At 32.3% G+C, this 16,143-nt stretch overlaps 1 protein-coding gene across 1 annotated transcript in view; it reads left to right on the top strand.

Annotated features, from left to right (window-relative positions):
- The window catches only part of LOC127537826 (nodal modulator 1), a 45,946-nt gene that overhangs the window by 12,990 nt on the left and 16,813 nt on the right, over positions 1–16,143 (top strand). The window contains exons 8-17 of the mRNA XM_051961122.1: positions 232–369; positions 855–944; positions 1,042–1,147; positions 1,343–1,493; positions 8,182–8,356; positions 9,152–9,293; positions 10,167–10,298; positions 11,452–11,588; positions 12,521–12,608; positions 13,494–13,557. Coding sequence (XP_051817082.1) covers positions 232–369; positions 855–944; positions 1,042–1,147; positions 1,343–1,493; positions 8,182–8,356; positions 9,152–9,293; positions 10,167–10,298; positions 11,452–11,588; positions 12,521–12,608; positions 13,494–13,557 — 1,223 coding nt within the window. The remainder of the gene's footprint in view (positions 1–231; positions 370–854; positions 945–1,041; positions 1,148–1,342; positions 1,494–8,181; positions 8,357–9,151; positions 9,294–10,166; positions 10,299–11,451; positions 11,589–12,520; positions 12,609–13,493; positions 13,558–16,143) is intronic.

The raw sequence follows: 16,143 nt of genomic DNA, 5'->3' as shown, positions 1-16,143 counted from the left end.
ATAACTGTTGTTGAATTACTATTTAATGAGAAATCTAAGATATATATATATATGTAGGTAATTATTTATATTATCTTAAGTTTTCTTGAAATAGTAATATTAAGTAATAATTATGATATTCTATAATATCCTAGTAATTATGATGGAGAAGTTAACTACATAATTTTTTAATAGTGACTTATGAGTTTTGGGATATAGGAAAGAAATAATTTTAATTTTTTTCCTCCACAGGATATACTGGGTTGCAATAGTTCTCCAGTTGATGGATTCCAATCTCAGGATGAGAAATTGATATTTTTGTGCAGTGTTATCTCAAAAGAAGATGGCTCTTTCTCCTTCTTTTCATTGCCAAGTGGGAGATATACTGTGGTAAAGGAAGCTGAATTTTATTTGTCTTTTTTCTTTAGGAAACAATCTGATACTTTAATGTTAAAAATAAATGTTTTAATACCTGGTTTTGTATGCCATTTTCTTTTTCTATTCTTTGTAAATAGATATGATGCTGTTTGTTAATGGCTATTATGTTCATGTTAAAAAAAATGTTAAAATGATGTCTCTGCCTATGTAACTCAATAAAATTTTTTTTCTTGAGTTACTTAGGTTGTTATTCTTGGAACTTGGAACAAAGTGTGTGTGTGTGTGTGTGTGTGTGTGTGTGTGTGTGTGTGTGTGTGTGTCTGTCTGCTTTTTACATCTGAAACATTTTTCTTGGCAACATTTGTTGCTATATTGTGAAGTCTTTCAGTCCTTTCCCCATTTTTAAGTTGATAAGGTTGAATTTTTTTGGTGGCCATGGCTTTTTAGAAGTAAAATTTTGTGCTTATGCTAAATTAAAAACATTGCTATTGTTTTAGGTTCCATTCTACAGAGGGGAGAGGATTACTTTTGATGTGGCTCCTTCTAGACTGGACTTCACTGTGGAACATGATAGCTTAAAAATAGAGGTATGTAGTTGATATGCAATTTGAGAAAAAGTCCATAGATTAGTTTTCCTTCTGCTATGATTGCTTAAGTGAATAATGAATTTTCTGTCTCTTCTAGCCTGTTTTCCATGTCATGGGCTTCTCTGTTACTGGCAGGGTTTTGAATGGCCCAGATGGAGAGGGTGTTTCAGATGCTATTGTCATTCTGAATAACCAAATCAAAGGTGAGTGATGAATGTTGGAATCTGACAGTTTCAACCAAATGAAGAAAATAGAACTCATAAATGAAAAGAAAAGTTATTTCTAATTTGTTATATGAAAACATGGAAAAGTTTAATTGACTGTCATTTTCTTAATTTGTCAGACTGAGTATGCACACTGGATTGATTTGCTTAATTTATTTTTCCAATGTGTTACAGTAAAAACCAAAGGTGATGGCTCTTTCCGCCTGGAGAACATAACCACAGGAACATATATGATTCATGCTCAGAAGGAGCATCTCTACTTTGATCCTATTACAGTCAAAATAGCACCTAATACTCCTCAGCTGGCTGACATCATAGCCACAGGGTAAGATTGTGATTCACTTTAGTGAAAAATATTAGGGCAAATAGTCTTATATTTGAAGAGTTCTTAATGCCGAAATAGGAATTTTAAAGATGCTTTTTTCTGCATTGACTTTTGGTTTAGGTAGCTGTGGAGGAATTCAGGATGAATTTCAGTTTTGAACATTAATCTAGCATTTTTTCTGAAAAAGTAGTCATTTATTGGATGCTATATAAACAGTTATTTGGCCCCAAAAGTCAAAATAGGTTTGATTATGTAAGCAAATTGAATAACATTTTGTATGGCTTCTTCCTGTGACATTGAATATAAATCGGCACTTCTATAAATGGAGAGTCATTTTATAATCTTTCTAAGTAGCTGTCAAATACAGAATTATGGTCAGTGTTTATTTAACCTTTGTGCTCTTCTGAAAATTATACTGTTGATTGAGAAACATTGTAAGGTGTTTCTGGATAATTAGATTGGGGTTATTGCATTTTGTTCTGCTTTGTTATGAGGCAGCTTCATAGTTACACTATCTCATAATTGAACTTAAATAATAATATACAAAGGATTTGTGATTTTGTTAGTATGGGAAACTCCTGCTGTGGGAACTCATCAGCAAAGATTGCAAATCATCTATAATTTAATAGACAGGGAGATTGAAGTGCATGAAAGCTAAGTAAATTGTCCAAGACCACAAGGCTAATAACCCAAGGCAAAGGGAGGATTTGATCCTAGAATGCCCCATACTCTATTGACAAGTATGATTGATACTCATCACAATTGAGTATGATGATAATGAGATTGATAGCATCATCAATAGAGTATGCTATCTTTTGGACATAATAATTTGAAAAGTAGTCACTCGTAAATTTAAAGAACTCTTGAAAACAAAAACACAAAGAGGTACCTACTTAAAGACTTAGATTGTACATATCTATTCTGTACCAAGATGCATTTCTCAGAAAAGAGTTGCCTAAACTCATCCTATTTTCTTCTGATTTGGTGTATGATTTTTTGTTTTTGTTCCTAAATTTCCATTTTTAGTACTCTAACTTCAGCTCTGTCTCCTTCATTGTTAACTTCTTTGAACTTTAGACATTTCCAGTTTCTTCATTGAAAAGAGGAATTAAAAAAAAAATTCTTGTTTCCACTGTGGATTTACCAATTCCAGGTTGCTTTATCCTAATGACAAAATGTCATAGAACCAGATTTCTTTATTTTCTTTTGACTCTAAATTCTTTATGCCTTTTAGCTTTTAGCACATTATGTTTAGCAGTATTGTGTTTTGTTCTCCATATAATATGCCTGCCCAAAATTCCTTTGTAAGATTTTGGGAGATTTGTTAAACTACTTAAAATCAAACTAGAATTTTTTGAAATTCTTTACCAGTAAGTGAAAAAATTAGTGATTACTAATTTGTCTTCCTACCCTTAGCCATGCTTTTTGGTGGTGGTGGGATGTAATTCTAGAGCGGTGATTTTACCTATATGAGGAAGTCCTGGTGAAAAAACTCCCTTCACCATTGCATTTCAACAACTGTTTTGTAGCATGTAGTTGTGCCTTCTTAGGGTCCCAAGCAGCTTTCTAGGGGACTGTTATTTAAAGCCCTTTATGATCTTTCTCCTTTCTATCTTTCTAGTCTTAATATATTTCTTTCTTTATTGTACTCTGTGATTCAGCTGAATTGGCCTATCTGATTATAACACTCTCCTTCCTTTTTCTTCTTTCCCCCTTCTAGCTTTCCTGGCTTTCTTCCTTTAGGATTTAGCTCATATTCTTCCATCTAAAAGAAGGTTATGCATCCCCTCTCACCTTTCCCTCAAGCATCTGCCCCAGTCCAGTATTTTCTCTGAGATTACCTTCCACTTATATATCTGTCTTACAGGTACAGGTACCTTGTCATTTGCACTTCGGGAACCATGTTTTTATCTTTCTTTGTATTCTAGCATCTAGCACAATATGATTTAAAAGCACTTAATAAATGTTTGTTAACTGGCTTTTAGACTTTGATATTATTTTTTTCCTCATTGGCATCCTGCTTCTATGACCATTCCTTTTCAGTGTTTCTTTGCTAGTTCTTCTTTATATACTGCCTCTCTTGACAATCTTACCTACTTTCATTACTTCATAATTCATATACTTCATATATCATCTCTATGTAGCTGACTTGCAAATCTATCTCTAGGTCCCATTCCTTTCTTAGAGAGCTCCAAAACTCTATTTCCAGTATTAACTTGACACATCTTAATTAATGTTCTGATTAGTCAGCGTGCACCAAATTGAATGCATCATTTCATTTCTCCCTCTTTTTGGTTCATTGAAAAGTGTTCATAATCTAGTTCCACTTACCTTTCATTTTCTGCCAGCTTTGGCCAGGAAATTTGGTTCTTTCAGTTGTAAAATGAAGGGATTAGACTAGGTGATATATATGTTTTCTTCTTGCTCAGAATTAATAATTCTGTGAGACAGTAGTTTGAATCCTGGTTTCTATCACTTATTAGCTGTGTTGACCTTGACTGAATCTTTCTCTCCCTTAGTTTCATTTCTTCTGAAAAATAGGGTTAGTAATACCAGTTGCCACATTGTAGATGTGAGTATTTATGGCTATGTCTGTAACTAGAATCAGTTCTTGCAAGTAAATGTTAATAAATGATAACATCATATATACAGATCCTGGCAGTGGTGTTCCCAGAAAAGAACATATTTTTTAAGCAGTGTAAGAAATTAGCAATTTAAATTTATGATTTCTTTGTGGTGATGTTAACCTTGCTTGGAGAACTGAGTGCTATGTTATTTAGATGTTACTCAGTTATATTCCCTTGTGTTTTCCAGCATTTAAATATTTCCTATAGGCTACAGTTCTTTGTGCAAATAGTACTACTAAATTTACTACTTATTAATTATTAAATAATTTTTAGATATGTATAATAATGAATATAAAGTATAACAATGTGGAAGAATTTTAAGAAAAGCAAATTTAGTCTCAGCTCTTTTCAAGAGATTTTAAAAATCATTATTACAATATATTGGTTTGTAATAATAAGTTATGCATTTATTATCTTTTTTATAGAAAACTTCTGAAACTTAGTATAACTGTATCACAGAAAGATAATTTACTATTTATTATTATGGTTATTCATTATTATTTAAAAACACATAAAATGCTTTGAGAAATACAGAGTAACTTATGATTTGGAGGATTTCTGATAAAATATTTATATTAGCTGTCTCACAAGATGGTTGTGATATTGTGATGAGATTTTATATATTAATTGTTTTATAAACCTTGTTATGCTATAGAAGATAGTATTTCAAACTTTATAGGTAGGTTGGACTTTTGGCCATTACCCAATGTTGTCTGCCTGCATTTAGAATCTTAGGCTAAGTAGCATTTTAAGAGACAAAGTGTTTAGAACTAGTAAGATAATTATTTCACCATATCTTTTTTTTTACCATGTCATACTATGTGAGGCAATATTATGATGATACTGAATGCAATTGAGAAGTTAGGCCCTGTCTAGAAAAAGGTAAATGGAGGATAGGGTGGGGAGGACAGACTCAAGATTATCTCTCATGAGATTTGGTTGAAGGAAATAAGGATATTTAGTTTGGGTTTGGTCATGTATACTTATTGTGTATCTAATTTATATTTTAATATATTTAACATCTACTGGTCATCCTGCCATCTGGGGGAGGACGTGGGGGGAAGGAGGGAAAAATTGGAACAAGAGATTTGGCAATTGCCAATGCTGTAAAGTTACCCATACATATAACCTGTAAATAAAAGGCTATTAAAATTTTTTTAAAAAAAGAATAAAATGAAATAAGATTAAAAAAAAATAGGATATTTAGTTTGGAGTAGTAAAGACCTGGAGATTATTTACATCATTAAGCATTTGAAGGCTGGCCTGAACTTGTACCAAAGGGCAGAAGATGGAACAATGGGTGAAAGTTGAAAATTTAGGCCTGAAGAGAAACTTCCTTACCATTAGAGCTGTGCTTTTCCTTGAAGTTTTCCTCAGTTCTAGCAACTTTCAAGAAAGACATGTGATACAGATAGTTTAGTGAGTTGGGGCATAGATCTGGATTGATTTCCAGAAAGGCTAGATTAATTCTATAGCTCCGCCTACAGTGCTTCAATGCTCCTATCCTATGTACTTTGTGCATTTTGACTTATAGTTACTTTTGTATAGATTATCTCCTTAATTGTAAATTTTTTAGGTTAGAGGTGATGTTTTTCATGTTTTGTTTAATCAACATTTTTGGGTTTTTATCTGGGATTCTTACCTGGGACAAGCAGGATTAGACATTAGGGAAAGGAACTCAGAGCTCAGACCTGGGGTCTAGTGCTGATACATGTTAATAAGGGGGTGGAATCTGACTTTAGGCCATTATTGTTGGTCATAGTCTCACAAGGTTACTTGGATTTCCTAGATTTTCTTTGTTTAAGGAATTTTGAAGCTACTGAATTCCTTATAATGTTGCTGTTCTAAAAATGCCAGAGTAGGCGAGATGCTACTGGATCCTCAACTATGTTAAGACAGAAGTTTCCTGATGCAGCTTCCTTTATTCTGCTGTAGTTTTTCCTCCTAGTGAAGCTTTGTTCCCCAAGGCAGAAGGCCCTGGATTTTCTGACAAAGCTCTCTGGCCTGAGGCCAGTAAAAAGCCCAACCCTGTATCTCTCAGACTTGGTGGATAGACAAGACCATGTATATCATTATGTCCTGATGACAGATATGTTTCCTGATGGGAGATGAAGAGGGACATGTCCAGAGGAGCTAAGTGCTAATGTGTCCTTGTTGCACATCCTTGCTGTGTTAGGGCAAAGTATACTTCCTCTCTTGTTTAAGTTCAGTCTCTCACTAGTACTTTTTTTGTCCCAATACCAAATCTGAACCAAGAGAGGATTTTAGCTTTAGAACAGTGCTCACAATACCCAGTGTTGCTTAGTTTTTTCCTTTACTTTGTAAATAAATCATAGTAGGATGTAATTTTTGGCATATCTGTCTCTCTTTGGTTGCTTGTGTATGTTACTAGTTATTAATAGTAATATATGTATAAGAGTGTATAAACTACACATTACTTTTTTATGCCTTAAATGTGACATTGTATGGTAAAATTTTTTTTTTATCTTTTCTCTACTCCCAAACCCCCACTGCTGAACATTAAAGGTTGTTATGCCTCCAATATGACATACTAATGCATCTGGGTACACCTAGGTGATCATTTATTAAGCATCTATCATGTGCAAAATCCTTTGCTAGGTGATTTAGTAATTATCAAGCTAAATAAGACATGATCCCTTTCCTTGAGGAGTTCAAAAACTCACCTGTAAGAGAGACAAAAGAAAAGTCCTTTGAGGCTTTGGGGGTGACACTACAATTTCTGACATTGTGGTTTCCTAGAGTGAGTGGTATGTGGGTTGGCCTTAAGGTGAGCATGATTTCAGTCCATAAGAAATCCTGGTGGGAGAGTGTTCCAATAAGAGGAAAAAAAATGAAAAAGGGTGTAATGGTTGAAAAGTACATGACATATATGGGAAAATACAAATATCCCAAATTGGCCAGAAGATAGGGGATATGAAAGAGTAGTAGAAGATAAAATCAGAAAGATAAGTTGAATTTGGATAGTGGAGGGCCTTGAATGGCATTCTAAGAAGTTTGAGTTTTATTGAGTAGATAGTAAGGTAGGAAAAATGTTAGCGTAGAGTAGTGATATCAAAATATATTTTCTTTATGTTTTCAAAGATATTCTATTAAATTATAATTCAGATGAACTTTTGTCCTTTCTTCCCCAACATAGATACATTGTCTCTAGTATCTTAGAGATAACATATATCTATCTATATAGATATAGATATATCTATATCTATTATATATATATATATATTTTATATTTGAGAGCTATAATATTAAAGCATTATTGATGAATAGGTGACTTTCTGCTCCTCTATCCCTAGAATTCTGAGTTCATTTTATTTTATTATTAGTTCTTTTATATTATCGGGAGGGTCTGTTGCTTGCTGTTATCATTGCTATTTTTAGTGAATTGCTGATCCTCTTGATATCTACCATCCTAATCCTTCATTTTCATTTTTATCTTTTCTTTTGCCCATTGTTTTTCCTTCCTTACTAGCTTAGGGGAAAAAAAGTTTAGCTTTTTATAGAAATCTTATTATTAGACTTTCTTTCAGCAAGAAGAATTGGCCAGTCATAGATGGTGGGATCTTAGACACGTCATGGTTATGTTTGTTGGAGTATACATGTGGGCTGCTGCTTCTCTGTTAGATTTTTTTGTGGAGTAAGGGTAGGTGAAGTTAGGATTAATTATTGTGTTTCCTTTCTGAGGGTAGTGTCCAGATAGACAAGTTTTGATCACATTTTGAAGCTCTTCTGCTGGAAGTTGGTGCTGATTCATGTTAAAGATAAACCCCCAGATTTTAACTTAAATTTGTGAAGAGCCCTTAAGTTTATGTCTTCCTTGGACAAATATGCTGCATTTTGCCACTTAGGTTGTTATCATTTCTTTTGTAGCTTTGATTTGTTGATAGAATTACTAAAATTGAATGTGCCTTTAAATCTAAGTGTTACATCATGCTTTTGAAGCTGTGAGTTTCTTTGGAAAGGGATGGATTTTGTGATTTGGTGTGATTTCTACCCTCTAAACTCACATATTGGAATGAATGGCTTTTTTTTTTTTTTGACAGGTTCAGTGTCTGTGGCTATATATCTATAACTCGCTTTCCTGAGTCAATCAAGCAGATCAATAAATACAAAGTTGTCATGACATCTCAGGGCAGGGAAAAGTCTTTGATCACAGCAGAGACTGACTCACGTGGAGAATTTTGTTTTAAAGCAAAATCAGGGAACTATAAAGTCCAGGTAAGATAGAATTTTAATTTTAATTAAAAAGAATAAAGGAAACTCATAGTTTTTAAAGGCCCAGTTAAGATTAAATTCAGGATAAGATATTAGTTTTGGGAGATCCTTGTAAACTTTATAATACCTTTACTTTTGTGTTTCTCAAAGGTAACTTCCTACATTATTATTTTTTTTAGTACAATCATGATTTAATATAAATTCTGATATGGCCTTAAATGCTTACTAAATTGGCAACTAGTTCTCAAAATATTATATTTTTGGCTCCCAGTATTTTTTTAAAAATTCAGACAGTCCACTTCTTTAAAGCTGGAACCATTTACAATTTGTACATGAACATAATGAGAAGTGGACATTGATTCTTTAAAGAAGATCTTTTTCTTATGAGTTAAAGATAGATAAACATTATTTTTGTGCTTATTTTAAGAACTACTCAAAAAGAAAAGGATAATAGAAATATTCCAAATAGAATCCAGCCAAATGACATTAAAATTCTCTGGTTTGTATTTAGTATTAGTGATGTGATGACTAAGAATCATTTTCAGAATAGGAATATGCACTTTATTTTATTTCACATTAGTGAGATGAGTTACATAGTGAATATACTTTTGTCATTTAATTTAATATTAATTTAAGATCATAGATGAGTATGGGTTGTTTATGAATGTGGTTGTGAATGTCATAGCAGGTTCCTTGGAATGAATATTTATCATTTAAAATCTATATTATGCTGGGCACTATCATGTAGTTTGTGTTATACTAAAACTTAACTTTATAATGTTCTGTGTATTGATATAGGTAGTTGTTCCCGAGGCAGAAACCAGAGCAGGACTTTCTTTGAAACCCAAAATGTTTCCTGTTGTTGTTAACAACAGGCCAGTGATGGATGTGACCTTTTCCCAGTTTTTGGCCTCAGTTTCAGGGAAAGTCTCTTGTTTGGGTAAGTTGTGAATTTAGAGACCAAATAGATAATTATGAAAAAGCAAAAGGGTTCTGGTTGTGAAATTCTCTTCAAATGGGGAAGTATTGTACCGGTCAGCCAGATATAATAATAATGTTCTTAGGAGTGATTTAATTAGTACAAGTCAACTGGGCCTTTGTCCCTGAATACTGAAATTTAAAGATCACTTTTAGAACATAGTCCTTTATCTTAGAAACAGCTTGGCTTAGCACTTAGCAACTTAGTTAAAATTGGAAGTTATCAAATGACAAATGCTTCCTTTCCCGTACTGCCATTTCCCATCTTGTGCTCTCCATCCCTGAATTTATCTCAGTTCGTTTTGAGAGTATACTTTATGAAACTTGCCTTAGGCTCAGAGTGTGAAGCTGGTTATGAAAACTACTAGTTTGGGTATGTTCTTAGAGAGGATTTTATGATATCCTATTTTTCTTAATATATATTGAATAAAGTCTAGTAATAAGCCATTTAGAATATTCTCCTAGGCATTTGTTCTTATCATATTTGGCTCCCAGGGTTAATGGCTTTGTCTTAATTCTTCAGATAAGCTTTCTGATATTTGACAGCATGGGTTATGCTTTCCTTTGGGATCTTATTGTCTCATTTTTCTAGTCTTTACTAAAGCGGCATTTACTAGTATTTGATTTTACTGACTTGTTTGTTTGGTGATAGATTAGAACAGTATGTGCTAACATGAATTCTAAAGGGTTTTTAATACTAATTTCTCTCGAAGAATTAGATTGTCATAAATAATAGAGTAGAAATTTGAAGAGAGAAATAAATGTTTTCAATTTTTGAAGCTTTAGCTTTTTTGAGACTTTTTGCAAAACTTGACTTTTCTCTTTTGTTTTATAGATACTTGTGGTGACCTGCTGGTGACTTTACAATCCATAAGTCGTCAAGGGGAGAAGCGTAGTCTACAACTATCTGGCAAGGTCAACTCCATGACTTTTACTTTTGATAATGTGCTTCCTGGAAGATACAAAAGTAAGATACATTGGAACTTTTTTAGGTTTAGTTGATATATCTTATATTTTCTTCCAGTCTTATTTTTTTTAAAAGTTGAGTTTGGTCTTTTAAAATATAATACTCAAAATCCAGTTAAAATTTAATACCTTTACTTAATTCTTTCTTATCCTTTGGTGCTGCATATATAATATGTTATTAGGCATTAAAGAAAATGTTATCATGGGATGAACTGGTTGCCATCATTATGTGGGATAATATATCCTTTACTTTTTTGATAAGTCTGAATTTCATGTTATTCCATTTCCAACAATAAACAGTGGTTTCATTGTTGTGTAAACATTAGGGTGTTAGCTTACTATATTTGTTATGAAGTGACATTGGCTGGTTGCACTTTTACTTTTTCCAAAATACTTATCTTATTGTAGTAAATAACTGTGTTTTTTAAGAAGTACAGAATATATTTTCCATTATTTTTAACTTCTCAGATCTGCGTTTCATTGATTCACTCTCTTCAGAAACAGATCACATTCCTTCCATGTTTTAGTTAGTAACCTTCTAGGTAATACATGAGAATAGATTTACCAACATTAAGTTTAAAGAAATCCTTATGTTAACTGCCAAAGTTTCATGGGTTATTAAGGCTAAAATAACCCATCAGCTAGTAGCTGGTTTCTCTGAATTTGCTAGTCTTATTCTTGTCTATTATTCTTTTGCTGGGCTCATACTTTGAAACCTGTTTGACTTGGTATGAACTTCTAGTTTTGTACTCTGTTTGCATAGCCCTTTTGCATGAACTGTCTCAAGTCTTCAAATGGGTACATGAGGATAATTAATGGGGAAATGATGCTATAGTTATGAATTTTAGTAGATAAGCTCAAATGTCTTTCATTTCTGAGATTATCTGATTTTTTGAGAAGCCAGAGGTTTCTAAGTATATCTTAATGAGGTATCTGAGGAGGATTTTAGTACAACAATTTAATTAAAATTCATTGAAATTCTATGTCTGATTTTTTTTTAAACTAGACCAAGTTTGATTTATTTCTTGCTAATTTTAACTACAGAAGATCATTATGCTATTTTTTTGCATATTCCAAGAATCAATCATAAATTCTTGGGAAATAATTTTATATATGATATTGGGTGCTATGCTTTTTTTTTTTTTCCCTCCCAGTAAGTATCATGCATGAGGATTGGTGCTGGAAGAATAAAAGTCTGGAGGTCGAAGTTACAGAAGAGGATGCATCAGGGATTGAATTTAGGCAGACTGGCTATATGCTAAGATGTTCACTTTCTCATGCAATTACCTTGGTATGTTTGGGATGTGGGACATAGTCTTATTTAGAATGGAAAGAACAATGAACTGCTGTTACTAAGAATTTTGTTTCTTTGGGTGTATATATATTATGTCCCAATATTATTGTCATTTTACATACTTCTCATAGGTATTTTGAGAAATTAAAAAAAAAAAAAACAGGTTATTACTTCCCGTTGTTTTAAACTCCAAACCACTTTATTTGTTCTTAAAACTTGAAAAAGATTAATGTTAGAAATTAATTTGTTTCTGTAGGAATAGATGCATTTTTTAAACATTATTAGCAAATGCAAGTTCTTAGGTACAGATAACAAATTTAATTCTGTTTTCATTGTTTTGTACAGAGTAAAGAAAAGTTTAAAAGGATCACAGTGGTACATTTTCCTTTGATGGCCCTAGTTTCTGGACTACTGGGCATTAGCAAATCTGAGTCCAACTAGGAAAATAATGTCATTCCATTTGTGAAGCTTAGATTGTCCCAAATTCATTAGCTTTTAACATTTTTTGACACTGATGGGTGACAGGTAACTATGAAAAAAGTAAATAATTAGTCACACCATGCATTGCAGAAGTTGAAAGTGGAAACTAGTCTCTTAATTTCTATACATATATATATATATATTTTAAATTTAGCAACACAGAGAGTTATAATGATAGAAATTAATAAGAGTAATTATTAACCCACCATTAGAGAATGATATAGGTATACAAGAAAAGAGGTTATAAAAGAGGTTATATTTTTGTGGGAGTTTATAAAGATGTTAAATTTGGGATTGCCTCAAAATTTTTTTGTGATAAATAAACATAATGTAAACATGTATCAATAGATCTTTAATATAAAGAATCTACCTTTCTATATAAACATTATTAATTGTCATAGTGTCCCTCTATTCCCTGGTAAATCATTTTGTGGTTTTTGGTCCCTTAGGAATTCTATCAGGATGGAAATGGACCCGAGAATGTGGGAATTTATAATCTATCCAAAGGAGTGAACCGATTCTGTCTGTCGAAGCCTGGTAAGTTTAGGAAGGGTATTATTACTACTAGGTAGAATGATTGAAATTAATCAGAGTGATCTTAAAGGCAGCTTTCTTAGCTTTGTGGTTTAACTTTCAATTTTCAGTGGCTTTAGTTTTCTATCTATTTTTTTTCCCATTAATAGATTAAATTAAATAATTTGCACTGACCCTTTTACTTTTATTTACATAAAAATTAGTACCACATGTTTAAATGATCATAGTATTTAAGACTAGCTATATTATTTCTTCTAAAGGTTAACTGTACCAATAATTGACTAACTGGTGAATGTGGCAAAAAGAGTAATTTTGGTTAATCTTATTTAGGTTTGGGAATTAATAATCAAGAAGTTGGTTCTTGAAGATATAGGCAAGGAGTTGCCAGATATTTTCATCCTTCTGAAATGGGTTTTATTCTCTTGCTAAGTCAAGAATTATATTCTGCTTCTGAATTTTAGAGACTGTTATTGCAAAAGCATTTTCTATGGCTATTTACTTCAAAATTACATACATATTTCTAAGACAGAAAATCTTTGTGAAAAATCACACAGTACAAATTTGTCTTTGGAAGTTAAGAAAAGGATTTTTAAAAGTTGAAATTTGTTTCCAAGTATTTTGCAATAGAAACCAACGTGTCTGGAAGTTATTTCTATATTGTATTAAGTTGTTAAGTTACAGAAAATCAAAACTGTTACTGAACTATTTAAGTGGTTTAAGTCATTGGGAATTCTGGTTAGATAGTAGGGATGATGCTTAGTTGGCTTTTTGAATTCTATTATCAAATCTGCGATATGTTGCAAGTTAGAGATGCTAACTCTGGATTTAATGTGTTAATTCATAAATAGATTATTATTTTGGGAAATAGTTTTTTCTTTGTTTTCAAAGGTGTATACAAAGTGACCCCACGATCCTGTCATCGGTTTGAACATGGGTATTATACTTATGACACGTAAGTTTGACTTTCTTATTAAATATTTAATAGTTTGCAGGTATTTTTTAAAGAGCAGAACATATCCTTTAATTTGCAGTCTGAATCTATCAGCATTCTGTTTGGAGGGAGGCAGCAGCTTTCATCATTTAGGAACTGTGGTGGATCATTATGTTGATCAGAGTTCCATCTTTCAAAGTTGGTTGTTGTTATTCACTTATTTTCAGTTGTCTCTCCTTCCTTGAGACCCCCATTTAGGATTTTCTTGCAAAGATAGTTTGCCATTTCCTTCTCTACCTTATTTGACAGATGAGGAAACTGAGGCAAACAGGAGAGTTGTTTAGAAACACAGAGCTAGTTAATATATCTGAGGCCAGATTTGAACTCATGAAGATGAATCTTCCTGATTCCAGACCCAGCACTGTATCATATCATTATAATACTACTTTTCTTGTATAACTTATTTTCCTAGTTCTTCTTCCTTCACTTTATACCAACTCATACAGTCTTTTTAGGTTTTTCTGAAACCAGGGTTTTTTTCCCTCCCTTTATCATTTCTTACAGTAGAGTAGTATTCTATCACATTCATATAGTTCATATAGTTTAATTTGTTCAACCATTTCCCAGTTGATGGGCATCTTCTCAGTTTCCTATTCTTTGCCACTACAAAACTATAAATAATAAAGCTAGTCAGAACAGTTTGACTGTTTTACAGTTCTGTCAGTAATGTATTAATGTATCTGTTTTCCCACAGCCCCTCCAGTATTATCATTTTTCTTTTTTGTTATTTTTGTTAATCTGATGAGTATGAAGTGGCCCTTCATGTTTTAATTTTCACTCCTTCAATTATTAGTGAGTTAGAGCATTTTATTAAATATGATTCTTGACGTTTTGGATTTCTTTTTCTCAAGATTACATTTGACCATTTAAGAACTGGGGAATTGCTCTTTTTCTTTTAAATTATCTGCAGAAGTTAGAAAGGATACCTTTGTCAGAGAACTGTGCAAACATCTTAAGAAGATAATGAGCAGGGTTTCTGTTTCCATTAGGAATAGAAGGAATTGTTTTATTTGCAATAGAAATAATTTATTTCTTCATTAAAAAAAATATTTAAAATTGTAGAATAAGAAAAAAGAAAAACAGAAAACAAACACTAAAAGAAAATAAAACAAAAGAGAACATTATCATGTGTCCAGCAGAACATCAGGGTGGATTCAAAATATATAACAACAAATTACCAGTTCAAATATATATATTAGTAGAAGAAATTAGATTTATGAATATTCATCTTTTCTTCCTGTAAATTGTTCTTTAGTTCTCTGCTGCACACCTTTTATACTTGATTGTTTTTTGTCCCTCTTTCATCCCCCCTATCCTCAAGCAAGCTATGGTTAAGAAAAAAGATATATTTATGTATACATATGTAGATATATACATACACCACCTCTCCCTGCCCCCTTCCCCCACCTCCCTTCCCGCCTGCCTTTTCTATTTGTGCTGACTCTTAGCTTTAATTCTGTTCCTTAACTTGTCTTGCACCTCCCCCCATCCATGGATCCCTCACTTGTCTTCTCTCATCCTTTGCTTTCCCATATGCCCATCCCCCTTTATTTCTATATAGATTCTGTATAAAAGGATGTTATATATACCCTTCATGATTGCCTACTTACCCTATTCCTGATATAAGTAGATTTTCAGAGCTACGAGCTCTCCTCCCTGCTCCAATACCTCTGTATCTATTCTTTCTCTGTACCTCATTTGTATAATATAGTTACTATTTTTACCTTATCTCTGCCACAATCTTTTTTTTTTTTTTGAGCTACCCTATTGTTGATGTCAATGTTAAACATATGGTATACATTTCCCACGTAAAAAAAAAAAAAAACAATAATTTGTCCATGTTGAATTCCTTGAAAATTATCTTTGCTATTGGCTCTTCTATGTTACATTTTCTAATAAGTTAGGGTTTGGTTGACAAAAAGTCCTGAAAATCTGCAAGTTCATTGAATGTTCGTTTTTTCTCATTCAATGTTATAGATAATTTTGCTAGATATGATATTTTTGGCGGCACCTCTAGTTCTTTTGATTGTTGGTAGATATGATTCCAGGATCTGTGATCTTTTATTGTGGCTGCTGATAATTGTAGCTCCTGTGTATTTGAATTGTTGTTTTTTTGTTTGTTTCTTGCAAAATTTCCTCTCTGATTTGGGGGTTTTGAAATTTGGCAATAATATTCCTATATGTTTTTTCACAAAGGATCTTGGTGAGATAGTGATCAGTGGATTTTTTCTATTTGCATTATTTCTTGCACTATTGTGTCAAGGTTCTTTTTTTTAGTCACAAATTTCAGGTAGCCCAATGTTTTCATTTCTTGATCTGTTCTTCAGATCTGTAGTTTTTCTTATGTTTCACATTCTATTCTATTTTCTCATTCTTTATAATTTGTTTTGTTATTTCTTGATCTCTCATAGCTTCCCTGGCTTTCCCTTGTCCAATTCTTATTTTCAAAGAATTATATTCATCTTTGAGACTCTATTTCCTTTTCTTGTTGGTTAACTTTTTTTCAATAATCTTTTTTTTTTTTTTGTGGATATTTTTGTTTTTATC

This window comes from Antechinus flavipes, chromosome 1 (genome assembly GCF_016432865.1).
Source record: "Antechinus flavipes isolate AdamAnt ecotype Samford, QLD, Australia chromosome 1, AdamAnt_v2, whole genome shotgun sequence".
NCBI classification, from domain to species: domain Eukaryota; kingdom Metazoa; phylum Chordata; class Mammalia; order Dasyuromorphia; family Dasyuridae; genus Antechinus; species Antechinus flavipes.
The sequence above is the reverse complement of the archived record's forward strand: the minus strand, read 5'-3'. Positions and strand labels throughout refer to the sequence as shown.